Source organism: Carassius gibelio, chromosome B15 (assembly GCF_023724105.1).
Source record: "Carassius gibelio isolate Cgi1373 ecotype wild population from Czech Republic chromosome B15, carGib1.2-hapl.c, whole genome shotgun sequence".
In the NCBI taxonomy this organism is placed as follows: domain Eukaryota; kingdom Metazoa; phylum Chordata; class Actinopteri; order Cypriniformes; family Cyprinidae; genus Carassius; species Carassius gibelio.
This window is the reverse complement of record NC_068410.1, coordinates 28,707,536-28,723,020: the sequence shown is the minus strand read 5'-3', so window position 1 is coordinate 28,723,020 and position 15,485 is coordinate 28,707,536. Positions and strand designations below refer to the sequence as shown.

General features: G+C 37.3%; 1 protein-coding gene and 1 pseudogene across 1 annotated transcript; both read left to right on the top strand.

Annotated features, from left to right (window-relative positions):
- Positions 1–519: 519 nt before the first annotated feature.
- LOC127972396 (uncharacterized) lies at positions 520–2,749 on the top strand. Its single transcript, XM_052575858.1, has 5 exons — positions 520–817; positions 1,130–1,345; positions 1,711–1,841; positions 1,931–2,306; positions 2,413–2,749. Exons 1-5 carry the CDS (start codon positions 520–522, stop codon positions 2,652–2,654), a joined length of 1,263 nt encoding a protein of 420 aa, XP_052431818.1. The 3' UTR covers positions 2,655–2,749.
- A 6,693-nt stretch (positions 2,750–9,442) lies between these two features.
- LOC127972395 (uncharacterized) lies at positions 9,443–11,672 on the top strand (annotated as a pseudogene).
- Positions 11,673–15,485: the final 3,813 nt, after the last annotated feature.

The window sequence follows — 15,485 nt, the reverse complement described above, 5'->3', positions numbered from 1 at the left end:
TCATACGTTTCTGTTTTGACATTCGCTGCTCTAATAATGTCACATGTATGTAGGGTCCCATTGGTTGAACTTCCAGTATTTATAAAGCGTCCGAGTCATTTAACTGAATCACTTCAAAGAATCGGTTAAAAAATTATTCAGTCCAGTTCTTTAATAACAAACATATACTACATACTGTTTTACTCTGTAATGCAATAGTTAATTAATATAGCATGCCAAGAATAATTTATTTTAATTAAACGGAGTCTATTTCAAAGGCCCGTAGTGTGTGTATTTGTAAAACAACTATACAATTTAGCCGGATGAATTTAATAAGCTAGCTACTGTGAAAAAAAAAGACTCTGGTTTTTTTTTTCGATTTCCTCAGCTACATCAGAGCCGCTGTGATGTCACAAAGAAACTTAGAACTTTTAGAATGTTGCGCGAGTATTAAAACCGTACAGAGCTCCTCACTTCACTCATTTAGGTTTCTCAGTTTGTTGCTGCTGAAGTCTGATTGATACACGACAGAAATTTATCATGGGACAGAGTACTTCACGAGTACAACCGTTTACGGAGAGCGAGCAGGTCTACGACCTCCCTCACAGTAAACCCCCAAAATCCAGCCCCGACACGGCAGAGAAACATCATCCTCATCGGCCTGATGAGAAGACTGTTGATGAAGGAGAGGGAACTGTGCTTCCCACCTCTCCTCTGAAAGAGGAGAAGAAGAGCAATAAAAAGAAAGTGGGCCACTTCTTTAAATGGTTCTCTTCCCGTTTGAGGAAAAAAATCACCAAAAGCAAGAGCTCAGGTCAGGATGAGATGAAAGACCAAGGTACTGAGACAGAAACATCCGGGAGAACCGACGGTAAAAAATAATTTTCTGGAGCTCTTTATATTTAGGCGTCACTTAATTATTCACAACTAAATATGAATATCTACGGGAACTTTTCTGTCTCATAATTGTAAGACAGTCTTTTTAGCTTTTCTTCTATAATACATTAGGCCTACTTCGAAATGTAAGAGTGAAACAGGATAGTTATGTTTGCATGTTTAATAGGTGATCAAATTCTGTCGGTATGAAATATATTTATTATTTATTTAGTCACTGCTACCTAACATCTTGTGCTGGTATTCTCCTCTTTAGATCAGAAGCCTCAACAGCCCATCTGCAGATCTGTAGAGGTCACTGATCTCGAGGAACCTCACACCAGTGTTCTTCAAGTCCCTCCTGCTGCTGAGCCTCTGGTGCAGAAAGACCTCCAAACTCAAGTCCACGATGCTCCAGTCAGTGTGAGAGCAGGTGAAGTGTCTCCTCTGATGATAGAGTTGGACAGCAATGAAGTGGACACGAGACCTGAAGGTGAGTTTATTGCCACAATCCCAAACATAACACATGCCCTTATCTTTAAACCAGTACCACTAAACATTGTTTTTATTTTTATTTTCATCTTTTAATAGACAACATTTGCTGCCGATATGCAATTGGCAGCAAGCTGGGTCAAGGTGGATTTGGCGCCGTCTATAATGCGACTCGTTTAGAGGATAGACTTAAGGTTTGATTTTTTAACTTAACATCAACTGCTCCTGGCCTTTACACTCTTAAAAATAAAGATTCTTTATCGGCTTCATGAAGATCAAAATATTATTCACATTAAGAAAAAAATGTTCTTTTCAGAAGTGTTCACTGAAATGTTCTTTGGATAAGCTTTATTTTTAAGAGTGTAGGATTAAAATTCATGCCTTGGCTATGTTTTTTAAATAATTTATGGCATCCTACACATATTGTTTTTTGTTATGTTCATCAGGTGGCAATGAAATTCGTCAAAAAGACAAAACACACGGAATATATCAGCATTGTGAGTGTGATTATTCACTAGAATAGATACACTTTCCCAAGACTGAGTTAAATTCCAATTCTACATTATAAAATGTTTCTTTCTTCCAGCCTGATCATCCCAAGCCCCTTCCCAAAGAAGTCGCCCTGACAATTCTGGCCAATAAAGGCCCAGTGATGGATATTATTAGGCTGCTGGACTGGCAGGACCAGCAGAACTTCTACGTCATTGTCGTCCAGCGCTTCTCACACTGCATGGATGTTTTACGCTTTGTGCAACGCAATGGAGGCAGCATCGATGAGAAGTTAGCGAGGCTCATCATGTTTGGGGCAACACTAGCCGCCAGTGCATGTTGTAGACGTGGAGTTTACCATGGGGACATCAAGTTAGAGAACCTGCTGATAAACTTGGAGAACCTCCAAATCAAACTAATTGACTTTGGATGTGGCAGTGTCCTGACAGAATCTGCCTACACAAGCTTCAGTGGTGTGTTTTATCTCTAAAAACTCTTGTGAATCAGTTAACTCAATACTTAATGGAAAGAAGACATGCTGTGGTAATGACTAAAACACTAAAACTCTTTTTCCTCCAGGAACAGTTATGTACTGCCCTCCCGAGTACATACTGAAGGGGGAGTTCCATGGAAAGCCAGCGACGGTCTGGTCTTTAGGGATCCTCTTGTTCAGAATGCTGTGTGGACACTTTCCAGATAGTTATGACTTCTACAGGACCAACTTGAACACCTGGTCCAAACCTGGCTTGACAGAAGGTGAGTTCTTCTTCACAAGTACAACTCTACCACAGAAACTTTACTGGAGATGGACATATGGATAATGCAGCAGATTTTACATCTTAGAATAAAAGCAGATGTAGTTTACAGTAATAATCAGACGTCTCTTCCATCTTTCTGCACAGAATGCTGCTATTTGATCTGCTCCCTTCTGCAGCAAAAGCCAGAACGTCGGATTGATCTGGACAGGATTGTTTACCATGACTGGTTTTAGGTACTGAGCCTAAGATGAGCTAAAAACTATTTGATTTGAGATTTGACTAGACTTGTTAGACTTTAAAATAATCGTAACACAAATAACATCCACTGCACAAAAGGTTATTTAGATTAATTAAATATTTAAATCACAATAAGAATAAAATGGTTCTTTTAAAGGTGGGGTATGTATTTTTTCAAAAATGCTTTAGAAAACTGAGTCGGACAGAGTACCAAAACAAACATGTAGCCAATCAGCAGTAAGGGGCGTGTCTACTCATGATGGGGTCGAAAGAGAGAGCGCTCAGTGCACAGGACAGACATTAGCCAAGCCAAATGATGACAGAAAGATAGAGATGAAACAAAAAAAAAAACATCTGCCGAACAAAAGATGGCTTACGATAAGGCAAGAAGTAGAACCCGTGTAAATATCGGATCAGCTTTACATCGCTGAAGAGAACTCAAGAAGCGGGAAGGCCTTCGATCCACATCGAGGTTGCTTTGTTTCTTCTCGATAGGCGAGTAACATTGGTTTTGCTTTATTTCACAGAACTAATATATGTTGTTAAAATAAATAGTATACGCAAACCATATTGCTTTCACTTAATGATGACATCATACCCTCCGTTAGCTGCCACAGCTGATTCCACCATAATCGTTGTCTGGGTTGTGTACATATGTGTGGAGCGGAGCTATTAAAATAGGGGCGAGACCCTTTTGGGGTAGGGGCGTGTTTGTTTTGGTGATTTGAAATATCAACATTGGCTACCAGAAATCACTTACCCCACCTTTAAGAACTGATCACTGAAATGTTCTTTGGAGAACCCTGAATGGTTCTTCTATTGCAAATTCACTATATATATATATATATATATAGTATTATTTTTTAAATGTAGGATGAAAATGCACACTTTAAATTTATATATTTTTTGGTTTTTTTATTTGTTATGGTATTCCATCCTCTGGTATATTAATTGTTTTTTCCATCAGGTAGCAGTAAAATTTGTCAAAAAGTCAAAACAAGTGGAAAGTATCAGTATTGTGAGTACAAGGGATTTTTCAATAGAAATATTAATTACCCAAGACTGAGTAAAAATCACTATTTATAAAAAATAAAATAAAAAAGGCCAAAAATGTTTATTTCATCCAGTCTAAAGAGCCCAAGGCCCTTCCCCAAAATGTTGACCTATCAATCCAGTGATGGACATTATTAAGATGCTGGACTGGAAGGACCTTCAGGACATCTACAGTTCGTCAGTCGTCCAGCGTTTATCACACTGCACGGATGCGTTCCTCTTTGTGTAACACAAACAGAGGCAGCATTGAGCATCCTCTTGTTCAGAATGCTGTGTGGATATATTCTAGATAGTTTCAGCATCTACAGGACCAACATGAACACCTGGTCCAAACCTGGCTTGACAGAAGCTGAGTTCTTCTCCACAAGTACAATTCTACTACAAAACTTTATAGGATTAACTGGAGATGGCATATGGATAATGCAGCAATTTATCCTGTTTTACTGACCTAAAGAGCTTTCAGCTTGGAATAGAGCGAATGTAGTTTACAGTAATAATCAGACGTCTCTTCCATCTTTCTCCACAGAATGCTGCCATTTGATCTGCTCCTTTCTGCAGCAAAAGCCAGAACGTCAGCTTGATCTGACAGGATTATTCACCATGACTGGTTTTAGGTACTGAGCCTAAGATGAGCTAAAAACTATTAAAAACAGCATCTGTTCTAATAATGAATTTAACAATAAAGCTAATTTCTGTGTTTTGTTCCAGGTGTAAGACCGATCACTGTCACTCTGAAAGTGTCATCTGTGGAGATGTTTCGTCTTCCAGGAAGAACTGAGTCTTGTGCCTTGGCTTGAGGCAGCAATATTAACGACTGGAGATGTCGCTTGCTGAAGGAGGCGAAAATCTATGTACTTTTGTAAATAATAATAAAAACATGATTTCATCTGAAAGGTGAAGAGAGAGCCTTCAGACAGACACAGTCTAATAATACATTTAGTAAACTGTATTTCAAATAAATGCTTTCTTTTCAACAAATAATCCTGAAAAAAGGCATCAAGTTTTCCACAAAATAATAAGCAGAAGAACTGTTAACCACAATTAAAAATAAGGATAATTGTTTCATAATTAATTATATTATAGTAAGAATATTCAAATGATTTCTGAAGGATCATTAATTGGTTATAATTGTATTATTATTCTTTATAATCATGATTTGTTATTAATTGCACATTATACAGCTAATTTAAGAATAAAAGAATGAAAATACATTTAAAATAATATAATAATAATTTTTACTACTATTCAAAAGTTTTAGGCAGTAAGGTTTTTTAAACATTTCTAATATTACAAACTATAATAAAATATGTCAAATTAATAAGTACACACAGCTTCTTAAGCAACAAATCAGAATATTTTAATGATCTCTGAAGGATCATGTGACACTGAAGACTGAAGTAATGACACAAAATTCAGCTCCGCTTTACATTAATAAATGTCTTCTTAAAATATATTACAACTAAACAGTTATTTTTATTTGTATAGATATTTCACAATACTTTGATCAAATAAATGCAGCCTTTGTGGGCATAAGAGACTTCTTTTGAGAAATCTTACTGATGCCAATCTTTAAACGGTAAAATGATCACTTCTTACTCTGAAGAATGACTGGATCGCAGCAGAAGCCTCACTTCGGATCCTGAGCAAAGAGCTGAAGGCATTTGTTTGGCATCTGAGGTGAGGAAACTGCCTGACATACTCCAGAGAATGACGCTCCTTGATCTTGAATGGAAAGTCCTAGAGCAGACATACTGGAACAGTATATTAACCGTGATCTAATCATGACTTTTATTAATCACTTTTCATCAGTTTTATCTGACGGATTCATTTTCAAAGCAAAGACTCACCACAGGATTGCATTCTCCAACACTTTATCAGTGGTGTAATGTAACGAAGTAAAAATATTTCTAAAGGTAGAAAAGTAAAAGTAAAACTTCTACTTTTACTCCACTACATTTTCTAATTAAAATGAATACTTTTACTCTGATACATTTCCCCTAAGTATAATCGTTACTCACTACAAAATAGTCCGAAGAACACAGACTAGGAAAGCAGGTTTGACGAATCAGTGGTCTGACGTTTGCAAGTTAGACTCCTAAAAAAAACACCTTTGCTCGCGCAAACAAGTGAGCACTTTGCACATCCTCTGATTATTTCATTTTCCACTCGAGTCGAGTCAGAGGTGGTAGATATAAAGCATCGTCTGTGAAAATATTGAAATATGATATATGAAAATGTTGTAATGATGTGCAATCTGACATTATCAAGTAGGCTATATCACCAAATCACACACAGAGTGCACACACATTGATTTATTAGTCTATTAGTCTATCCTTGCTGGGGCCTAAATGGTCAAATTTTTGGGGAAGTCATGGCCTAATGGTTAGAGGGTTGGACTCCCAATCGAAGGGTTGTGGGTTCTAGTCTCGGGCTGGACGGAATTGTGGGTGGGGGGAGTGCATGAACAGCTCTCTCTCCACCTTCAATACCACGACTTAGGTGCCCTTGAGCAAGGCATCGAACCCCCAACTGCTCTCCGGGCGCCGGAGCATAAATGGCTGCCCACTGCTCCGGGTGTGTGCTCACAGTGTGCGTGTGTGTGTTCACTGCTCTGTGTGTGTGCATTTCGGATGGGTTAAATGCAGAGCACAAATTCTGAGTATGGGTCACCATACTTGGCTGAATGTCACTTCACTTTTTCATTAAAACTCAAAATCCGAGTCTTTCTGAATTGTAGATGGCAAAAATGGTTCTGTATGCTTTTTATATTTATATAACTTAACATAGGCTTAGTTAACTTAATCTTACAATCCTGTGCATTCGATTCTCTGACAGTTGAGCTAAAAAATAAAAATGGTGTCTCAAGGTAGTGGTCGGTGGTCAGTTTGTTTGTAAATGTATGTTTTTGATCAACATTTCCCACTTTTTATGTCAATTCTAATGAGAAAATAATATCGCAGTAATGATATATTCTTTTAGTTATCACCAAAGTTCTCTATATTTTGCTGTAGATCCTTAAACCAACTTGACCCAACTAAATTTTTCATATTTAAATATTCTGATATGTTGGTGAATTTAAAGAAAACAGGATCGAAAAGAAGATGTACTTCAGTAAATATGCTAGTTAAAAGAGGTTCAATTGAAAACTTTTTTTGACACTTTTTGCATGTTTATACAGTTTGATTGGAATTAAAAGCATAACATAATATTATATTCTGTTCACAATTAATATTTATTTGTAAATTGTAATTGATCTCATCTTTCATTTCAAGCATGCTCTTTTTGGTAAATAATTACTATAATTTATAATTTTATTAGGACAAAATTAATATTTGAGATGGAAATTACTACATGGAAAATGGGAAAAAAAAACTTAAATTCCTTCTCTCTGTATGTGCCAATACTTCTCTCTATATGTATTAATAATATGTTAATAATAAAGAACGTTTTTGCTACAATAGAATAAGTCCAAGTAGCTAAAATAAATTATGAATGCATAGTAAACTGTTAAAAATATAAGCTTTAAAATGGCCTTAGCGTAGAGGGGGAAAATGAAATCTGGTAGCTTTAATTAATCGATTCCAAATTGAATAAACACCTTTAAAAAATAATGTCGGACAATGTTCTCACCTGTATTCTAACATTTTACCCCGTCTCATTGCTTGAGAGAGCACTCTCACTTTTTCGGACAATATACCACTGCAGTGTCGTTGAAAGGATTTTGAACTACATCGACAGAACAACGCCGAGCTGAAAGCAGGAATCTGCTGTATCCAGGGTCTGGATCCAGCTTCGATTTCTCTGCTTCTTCCGCTTTAAGTGAAGGCATTGTTTGGAAGGAACTGTATTGCACCGATTACTACTACAGTGTCAACCGTCTCAGAGTGTCGATTACCACATTTGATGTCCAATGGCCACGAGAGAAATGAAGAGGAGGCAGTTGTACTAAATTGTAATAATTAACTCTTTATGATGCTGAATATCAATGATCAAATACACAATGTACATATTTACCATAAAGGTAGATCACAAATAGCAAAAAAATATATACATATAAAGAGTGTAGGCCTGCACAAAATAACAAACAAACAAATTAAATTACTTCAACAGATGTGGATTTCAAGGATACAGATGGAGGCTGATTTCACAAATATGTAGTGGAGACAAGGGGTGCAACAGTCTGTGTTGGTCTTCACAGTTCTTTAAGAGGTTCAAATATCAGGATAGAGATGTGAAGCTGGTGGTTAAGCTGTAGTCTCAGGTCTCCTGATGCACGATGAATATTCAACGATGATGAATGCAAAGTCTAAGATGCTTGTTATTGATTTATCCCGTTGCTGTATATGACTCTAAATGTGGTTCTATAATAAGCAAATAAACAATCAGTAACGGAAAACTGCTTAAATGTGTGATAACAGCACAACAGAAATTGCTGCGTCATAGTAACTTATTATAATGGGCGATCATACTCGCCATCATAAGAGCATATGCTTCACATAATCGAGGAAACACACTCATTTTACATAAATTATAATCCAGTAGCGGTATATCAAGTTAAACGCTAAATAAATGGCATAATTATAATATAATGAATACTCAAACGAAACTCACAATCTTCAATGACGCACATTCCAAAATCGTCATGAAGGAAACTTCAACAAGAAGTCCGAGACAATTAAGCATCATCCAATGCTAATCGAGATCACAAATATTCTCCTTGTAGTTCACAAAGTGAAATCGCTACAGAAGGAGATCTTAATTTGCATTATTTGCTGCTTACAGGGAAGACTGCCGGACCTATGCTTTCACTCTGCTATTCGCGCATTAAAACCTGATCCGCTCTCTCGCGATCACCAAACATGCCACGCCCTCTCAATTAAATTCAATAACCAACAACAGCTGTACAGCCCTTATAATAAAGAACACAAACTGAACATGGGCTTTTTTACAGGCATCTTTCACGTCCAGTACTGGGATGAAATGTAATTTTTGATAGATTATGAAAATTAAACAAATGCACTTTTATAACAGCTCGATTAGTCTCATACGTTTCTGTTTTGACATTCGCTGCTCTAATAATGTCACATGTATGTAGGGTCCCATTGGTTGAACTTCCAGTATTTATAAAGCGTCCGAGTCATTTAACTGAATCACTTCAAAGAATCGGTTCAAAAATTATTCAGTCCAGTTCTTTAATAACAAACATATACTACATACTGTTTTACTCTGTAATGCAATAGTTAATTAATATAGCATGCCAAGAATAATTTATTTTAATTAAACGGAGTCTATTTCAAAGGCCCGTAGTGTGTGTATTTGTAAAACAACTATACAATTTAGCCGGATGAATTTAATAAGCTAGCTACTGTGAAAAAAAAAGACTCTGGTTTTTTTTTTCGATTTCCTCAGCTACATCAGAGCCGCTGTGATGTCACAAAGAAACTTAGAACTTTTAGAATGTTGCGCGAGTATTAAAACCGTACAGAGCTCCTCACTTCACTCATTTAGGTTTCTCAGTTTGTTGCTGCTGAAGTCTGATTGATACACGACAGAAATTTATCATGGGACAGAGTACTTCACGAGTACAACCGTTTACGGAGAGCGAGCAGGTCTACGACCTCCCTCACAGTAAACCCCCAAAATCCAGCCCCGACACGGCAGAGAAACATCATCCTCATCGGCCTGATGAGAAGACTGTTGATGAAGGAGAGGGAACTGTGCTTCCCACCTCTCCTCTGAAAGAGGAGAAGAAGAGCAATAAAAAGAAAGTGGGCCACTTCTTTAAATGGTTCTCTTCCCGTTTGAGGAAAAAAATCACCAAAAGCAAGAGCTCAGGTCAGGATGAGATGAAAGACCAAGGTACTGAGACAGAAACATCCGGGAGAACCGACGGTAAAAAATAATTTTCTGGAGCTCTTTATATTTAGGCGTCACTTAATTATTCACAACTAAATATGAATATCTACGGGAACTTTTCTGTCTCATAATTGTAAGACAGTCTTTTTAGCTTTTCTTCTATAATACATTAGGCCTACTTCGAAATGTAAGAGTGAAACAGGATAGTTATGTTTGCATGTTTAATAGGTGATCAAATTCTGTCGGTATGAAATATATTTATTATTTATTTAGTCACTGCTACCTAACATCTTGTGCTGGTATTCTCCTCTTTAGATCAGAAGCCTCAACAGCCCATCTGCAGATCTGTAGAGGTCACTGATCTCGAGGAACCTCACACCAGTGTTCTTCAAGTCCCTCCTGCTGCTGAGCCTCTGGTGCAGAAAGACCTCCAAACTCAAGTCCACGATGCTCCAGTCAGTGTGAGAGCAGGTGAAGTGTCTCCTCTGATGATAGAGTTGGACAGCAATGAAGTGGACACGAGACCTGAAGGTGAGTTTATTGCCACAATCCCAAACATAACACATGCCCTTATCTTTAAACCAGTACCACTAAACATTGTTTTTATTTTTATTTTCATCTTTTAATAGACAACATTTGCTGCCGATATGCAATTGGCAGCAAGCTGGGTCAAGGTGGATTTGGCGCCGTCTATAATGCGACTCGTTTAGAGGATAGACTTAAGGTTTGATTTTTTAACTTAACATCAACTGCTCCTGGCCTTTACACTCTTAAAAATAAAGATTCTTTATCGGCTTCATGAAGATCAAAATATTATTCACATTAAGAAAAAAATGTTCTTTTCAGAAGTGTTCACTGAAATGTTCTTTGGATAAGCTTTATTTTTAAGAGTGTAGGATTAAAATTCATGCCTTGGCTATGTTTTTTAAATAATTTATGGCATCCTACACATATTGTTTTTTGTTATGTTCATCAGGTGGCAATGAAATTCGTCAAAAAGACAAAACACACGGAATATATCAGCATTGTGAGTGTGATTATTCACTAGAATAGATACACTTTCCCAAGACTGAGTTAAATTCCAATTCTACATTATAAAATGTTTCTTTCTTCCAGCCTGATCATCCCAAGCCCCTTCCCAAAGAAGTCGCCCTGACAATTCTGGCCAATAAAGGCCCAGTGATGGATATTATTAGGCTGCTGGACTGGCAGGACCAGCAGAACTTCTACGTCATTGTCGTCCAGCGCTTCTCACACTGCATGGATGTTTTACGCTTTGTGCAACGCAATGGAGGCAGCATCGATGAGAAGTTAGCGAGGCTCATCATGTTTGGGGCAACACTAGCCGCCAGTGCATGTTGTAGACGTGGAGTTTACCATGGGGACATCAAGTTAGAGAACCTGCTGATAAACTTGGAGAACCTCCAAATCAAACTAATTGACTTTGGATGTGGCAGTGTCCTGACAGAATCTGCCTACACAAGCTTCAGTGGTGTGTTTTATCTCTAAAAACTCTTGTGAATCAGTTAACTCAATACTTAATGGAAAGAAGACATGCTGTGGTAATGACTAAAACACTAAAACTCTTTTTCCTCCAGGAACAGTTATGTACTGCCCTCCCGAGTACATACTGAAGGGGGAGTTCCATGGAAAGCCAGCGACGGTCTGGTCTTTAGGGATCCTCTTGTTCAGAATGCTGTGTGGACACTTTCCAGATAGTTATGACTTCTACAGGACCAACTTGAACACCTGGTCCAAACCTGGCTTGACAGAAGGTGAGTTCTTCTTCACAAGTACAACTCTACCACAGAAACTTTACTGGAGATGGACATATGGATAATGCAGCAGATTTTACATCTTAGAATAAAAGCAGATGTAGTTTACAGTAATAATCAGACGTCTCTTCCATCTTTCTGCACAGAATGCTGCTATTTGATCTGCTCCCTTCTGCAGCAAAAGCCAGAACGTCGGATTGATCTGGACAGGATTGTTTACCATGACTGGTTTTAGGTACTGAGCCTAAGATGAGCTAAAAACTATTTGATTTGAGATTTGACTAGACTTGTTAGACTTTAAAATAATCGTAACACAAATAACATCCACTGCACAAAAGGTTATTTAGATTAATTAAATATTTAAATCACAATAAGAATAAAATGGTTCTTTTAAAGGTGGGGTATGTATTTTTTCAAAAATGCTTTAGAAAACTGAGTCGGACAGAGTACCAAAACAAACATGTAGCCAATCAGCAGTAAGGGGCGTGTCTACTCATGATGGGGTCGAAAGAGAGAGCGCTCAGTGCACAGGACAGACATTAGCCAAGCCAAATGATGACAGAAAGATAGAGATGAAACAAAAAAAAAAACATCTGCCGAACAAAAGATGGCTTACGATAAGGCAAGAAGTAGAACCCGTGTAAATATCGGATCAGCTTTACATCGCTGAAGAGAACTCAAGAAGCGGGAAGGCCTTCGATCCACATCGAGGTTGCTTTGTTTCTTCTCGATAGGCGAGTAACATTGGTTTTGCTTTATTTCACAGAACTAATATATGTTGTTAAAATAAATAGTATACGCAAACCATATTGCTTTCACTTAATGATGACATCATACCCTCCGTTAGCTGCCACAGCTGATTCCACCATAATCGTTGTCTGGGTTGTGTACATATGTGTGGAGCGGAGCTATTAAAATAGGGGCGAGACCCTTTTGGGGTAGGGGCGTGTTTGTTTTGGTGATTTGAAATATCAACATTGGCTACCAGAAATCACTTACCCCACCTTTAAGAACTGATCACTGAAATGTTCTTTGGAGAACCCTGAATGGTTCTTCTATTGCAAATTCACTATATATATATATATATATATAGTATTATTTTTTAAATGTAGGATGAAAATGCACACTTTAAATTTATATATTTTTTGGTTTTTTTATTTGTTATGGTATTCCATCCTCTGGTATATTAATTGTTTTTTCCATCAGGTAGCAGTAAAATTTGTCAAAAAGTCAAAACAAGTGGAAAGTATCAGTATTGTGAGTACAAGGGATTTTTCAATAGAAATATTAATTACCCAAGACTGAGTAAAAATCACTATTTATAAAAAATAAAATAAAAAAGGCCAAAAATGTTTATTTCATCCAGTCTAAAGAGCCCAAGGCCCTTCCCCAAAATGTTGACCTATCAATCCAGTGATGGACATTATTAAGATGCTGGACTGGAAGGACCTTCAGGACATCTACAGTTCGTCAGTCGTCCAGCGTTTATCACACTGCACGGATGCGTTCCTCTTTGTGTAACACAAACAGAGGCAGCATTGAGCATCCTCTTGTTCAGAATGCTGTGTGGATATATTCTAGATAGTTTCAGCATCTACAGGACCAACATGAACACCTGGTCCAAACCTGGCTTGACAGAAGCTGAGTTCTTCTCCACAAGTACAATTCTACTACAAAACTTTATAGGATTAACTGGAGATGGCATATGGATAATGCAGCAATTTATCCTGTTTTACTGACCTAAAGAGCTTTCAGCTTGGAATAGAGCGAATGTAGTTTACAGTAATAATCAGACGTCTCTTCCATCTTTCTCCACAGAATGCTGCCATTTGATCTGCTCCTTTCTGCAGCAAAAGCCAGAACGTCAGCTTGATCTGACAGGATTATTCACCATGACTGGTTTTAGGTACTGAGCCTAAGATGAGCTAAAAACTATTAAAAACAGCATCTGTTCTAATAATGAATTTAACAATAAAGCTAATTTCTGTGTTTTGTTCCAGGTGTAAGACCGATCACTGTCACTCTGAAAGTGTCATCTGTGGAGATGTTTCGTCTTCCAGGAAGAACTGAGTCTTGTGCCTTGGCTTGAGGCAGCAATATTAACGACTGGAGATGTCGCTTGCTGAAGGAGGCGAAAATCTATGTACTTTTGTAAATAATAATAAAAACATGATTTCATCTGAAAGGTGAAGAGAGAGACTTCAGACAGACACAGTCTAATAATACATTTAGTAAACTGTATTTCAAATAAATGCTTTCTTTTCAACAAATAATCCTGAAAAAAGGCATCAAGTTTTCCACAAAATAATAAGCAGAAGAACTGTTAACCACAATTAAAAATAAGGATAATTGTTTCATAATTAATTATATTATAGTAAGAATATTCAAATGATTTCTGAAGGATCATTAATTGGTTATAATTGTATTATTATTCTTTATAATCATGATTTGTTATTAATTGCACATTATACAGCTAATTTAAGAATAAAAGAATGAAAATACATTTAAAATAATATAATAATAATTTTTACTACTATTCAAAAGTTTTAGGCAGTAAGGTTTTTTAAACATTTCTAATATTACAAACTATAATAAAATATGTCAAATTAATAAGTACACACAGCTTCTTAAGCAACAAATCAGAATATTTTAATGATCTCTGAAGGATCATGTGACACTGAAGACTGAAGTAATGACACAAAATTCAGCTCCGCTTTACATTAATAAATGTCTTCTTAAAATATATTACAACTAAACAGTTATTTTTATTTGTATAGATATTTCACAATACTTTGATCAAATAAATGCAGCCTTTGTGGGCATAAGAGACTTCTTTTGAGAAATCTTACTGATGCCAATCTTTAAACGGTAAAATGATCACTTCTTACTCTGAAGAATGACTGGATCGCAGCAGAAGCCTCACTTCGGATCCTGAGCAAAGAGCTGAAGGCATTTGTTCGGCATCTGAGGTGAGGAAACTGCCTGACATACTCCAGAGAATGACGCTCCTTGATCTTGAATGGAAAGTCCTAGAGCAGACATACTGGAACAGTATATTAACCGTGATCTAATCATGACTTTTATTAATCACTTTTCATCAGTTTTATCTGACGGATTCATTTTCAAAGCAAAGACTCACCACAGGATTGCATTCTCCAACACTTTATCAGTGGTGTAATGTAACGAAGTAAAAATATTTCTAAAGGTAGAAAAGTAAAAGTAAAACTTCTACTTTTACTCCACTACATTTTCTAATTAAAATGAATACTTTTACTCTGATACATTTCCCCTAAGTATAATCGTTACTCACTACAAAATAGTCCGAAGAACACAGACTAGGAAAGCAGGTTTGACGAATCAGTGGTCTGACGTTTGCAAGTTAGACTCCTAAAAAAAACACCTTTGCTCGCGCAAACAAGTGAGCACTTTGCACATCCTCTGATTATTTCATTTTCCACTCGAGTCGAGTCAGAGGTGGTAGATATAAAGCATCGTCTGTGAAAATATTGAAATATGATATATGAAAATGTTGTAATGATGTGCAATCTGACATTATCAAGTAGGCTATATCACCAAATCACACACAGAGTGCACACACATTGATTTATTAGTCTATTAGTCTATCCTTGCTGGGGCCTAAATGGTCAAATTTTTGGGGAAGTCATGGCCTAATGGTTAGAGGGTTGGACTCCCAATCGAAGGGTTGTGGGTTCTAGTCTCGGGCTGGACGGAATTGTGGGTGGGGGGAGTGCATGAACAGCTCTCTCTCCACCTTCAATACCACGACTTAGGTGCCCTTGAGCAAGGCATCGAACCCCCAACTGCTCTCCGGGCGCCGGAGCATAAATGGCTGCCCACTGCTCCGGGTGTGTGCTCACAGTGTGCGTGTGTGTGTTCACTGCTCTGTGTGTGTGCATTTCGGATGGGTTAAATGCAGAGCACAAATTCTGAGTATGGGTCACCATACTTGGCT

What these genes read in the sequence shown, in the direction of transcription:
- LOC127972396 (XM_052575858.1), top strand. Translation starts at nt 520, where the DNA reads ATGGGACAGAGTACTTCACGAGTACAACCGTTTACGGAGAGCGAGCAG. An exon ending in GGATGAGATGAAAGACCAAG is followed by an intron (nt 818 to 1,129) that starts GTACTGAGACAG and finishes TCTCCTCTTTAG; the next exon opens with ATCAGAAGCCTCAACAGCCC. An exon ending in TGCCTACACAAGCTTCAGTG is followed by an intron (nt 2,307 to 2,412) that starts GTGTGTTTTATC and finishes TTTTTCCTCCAG; the next exon opens with GAACAGTTATGTACTGCCCT.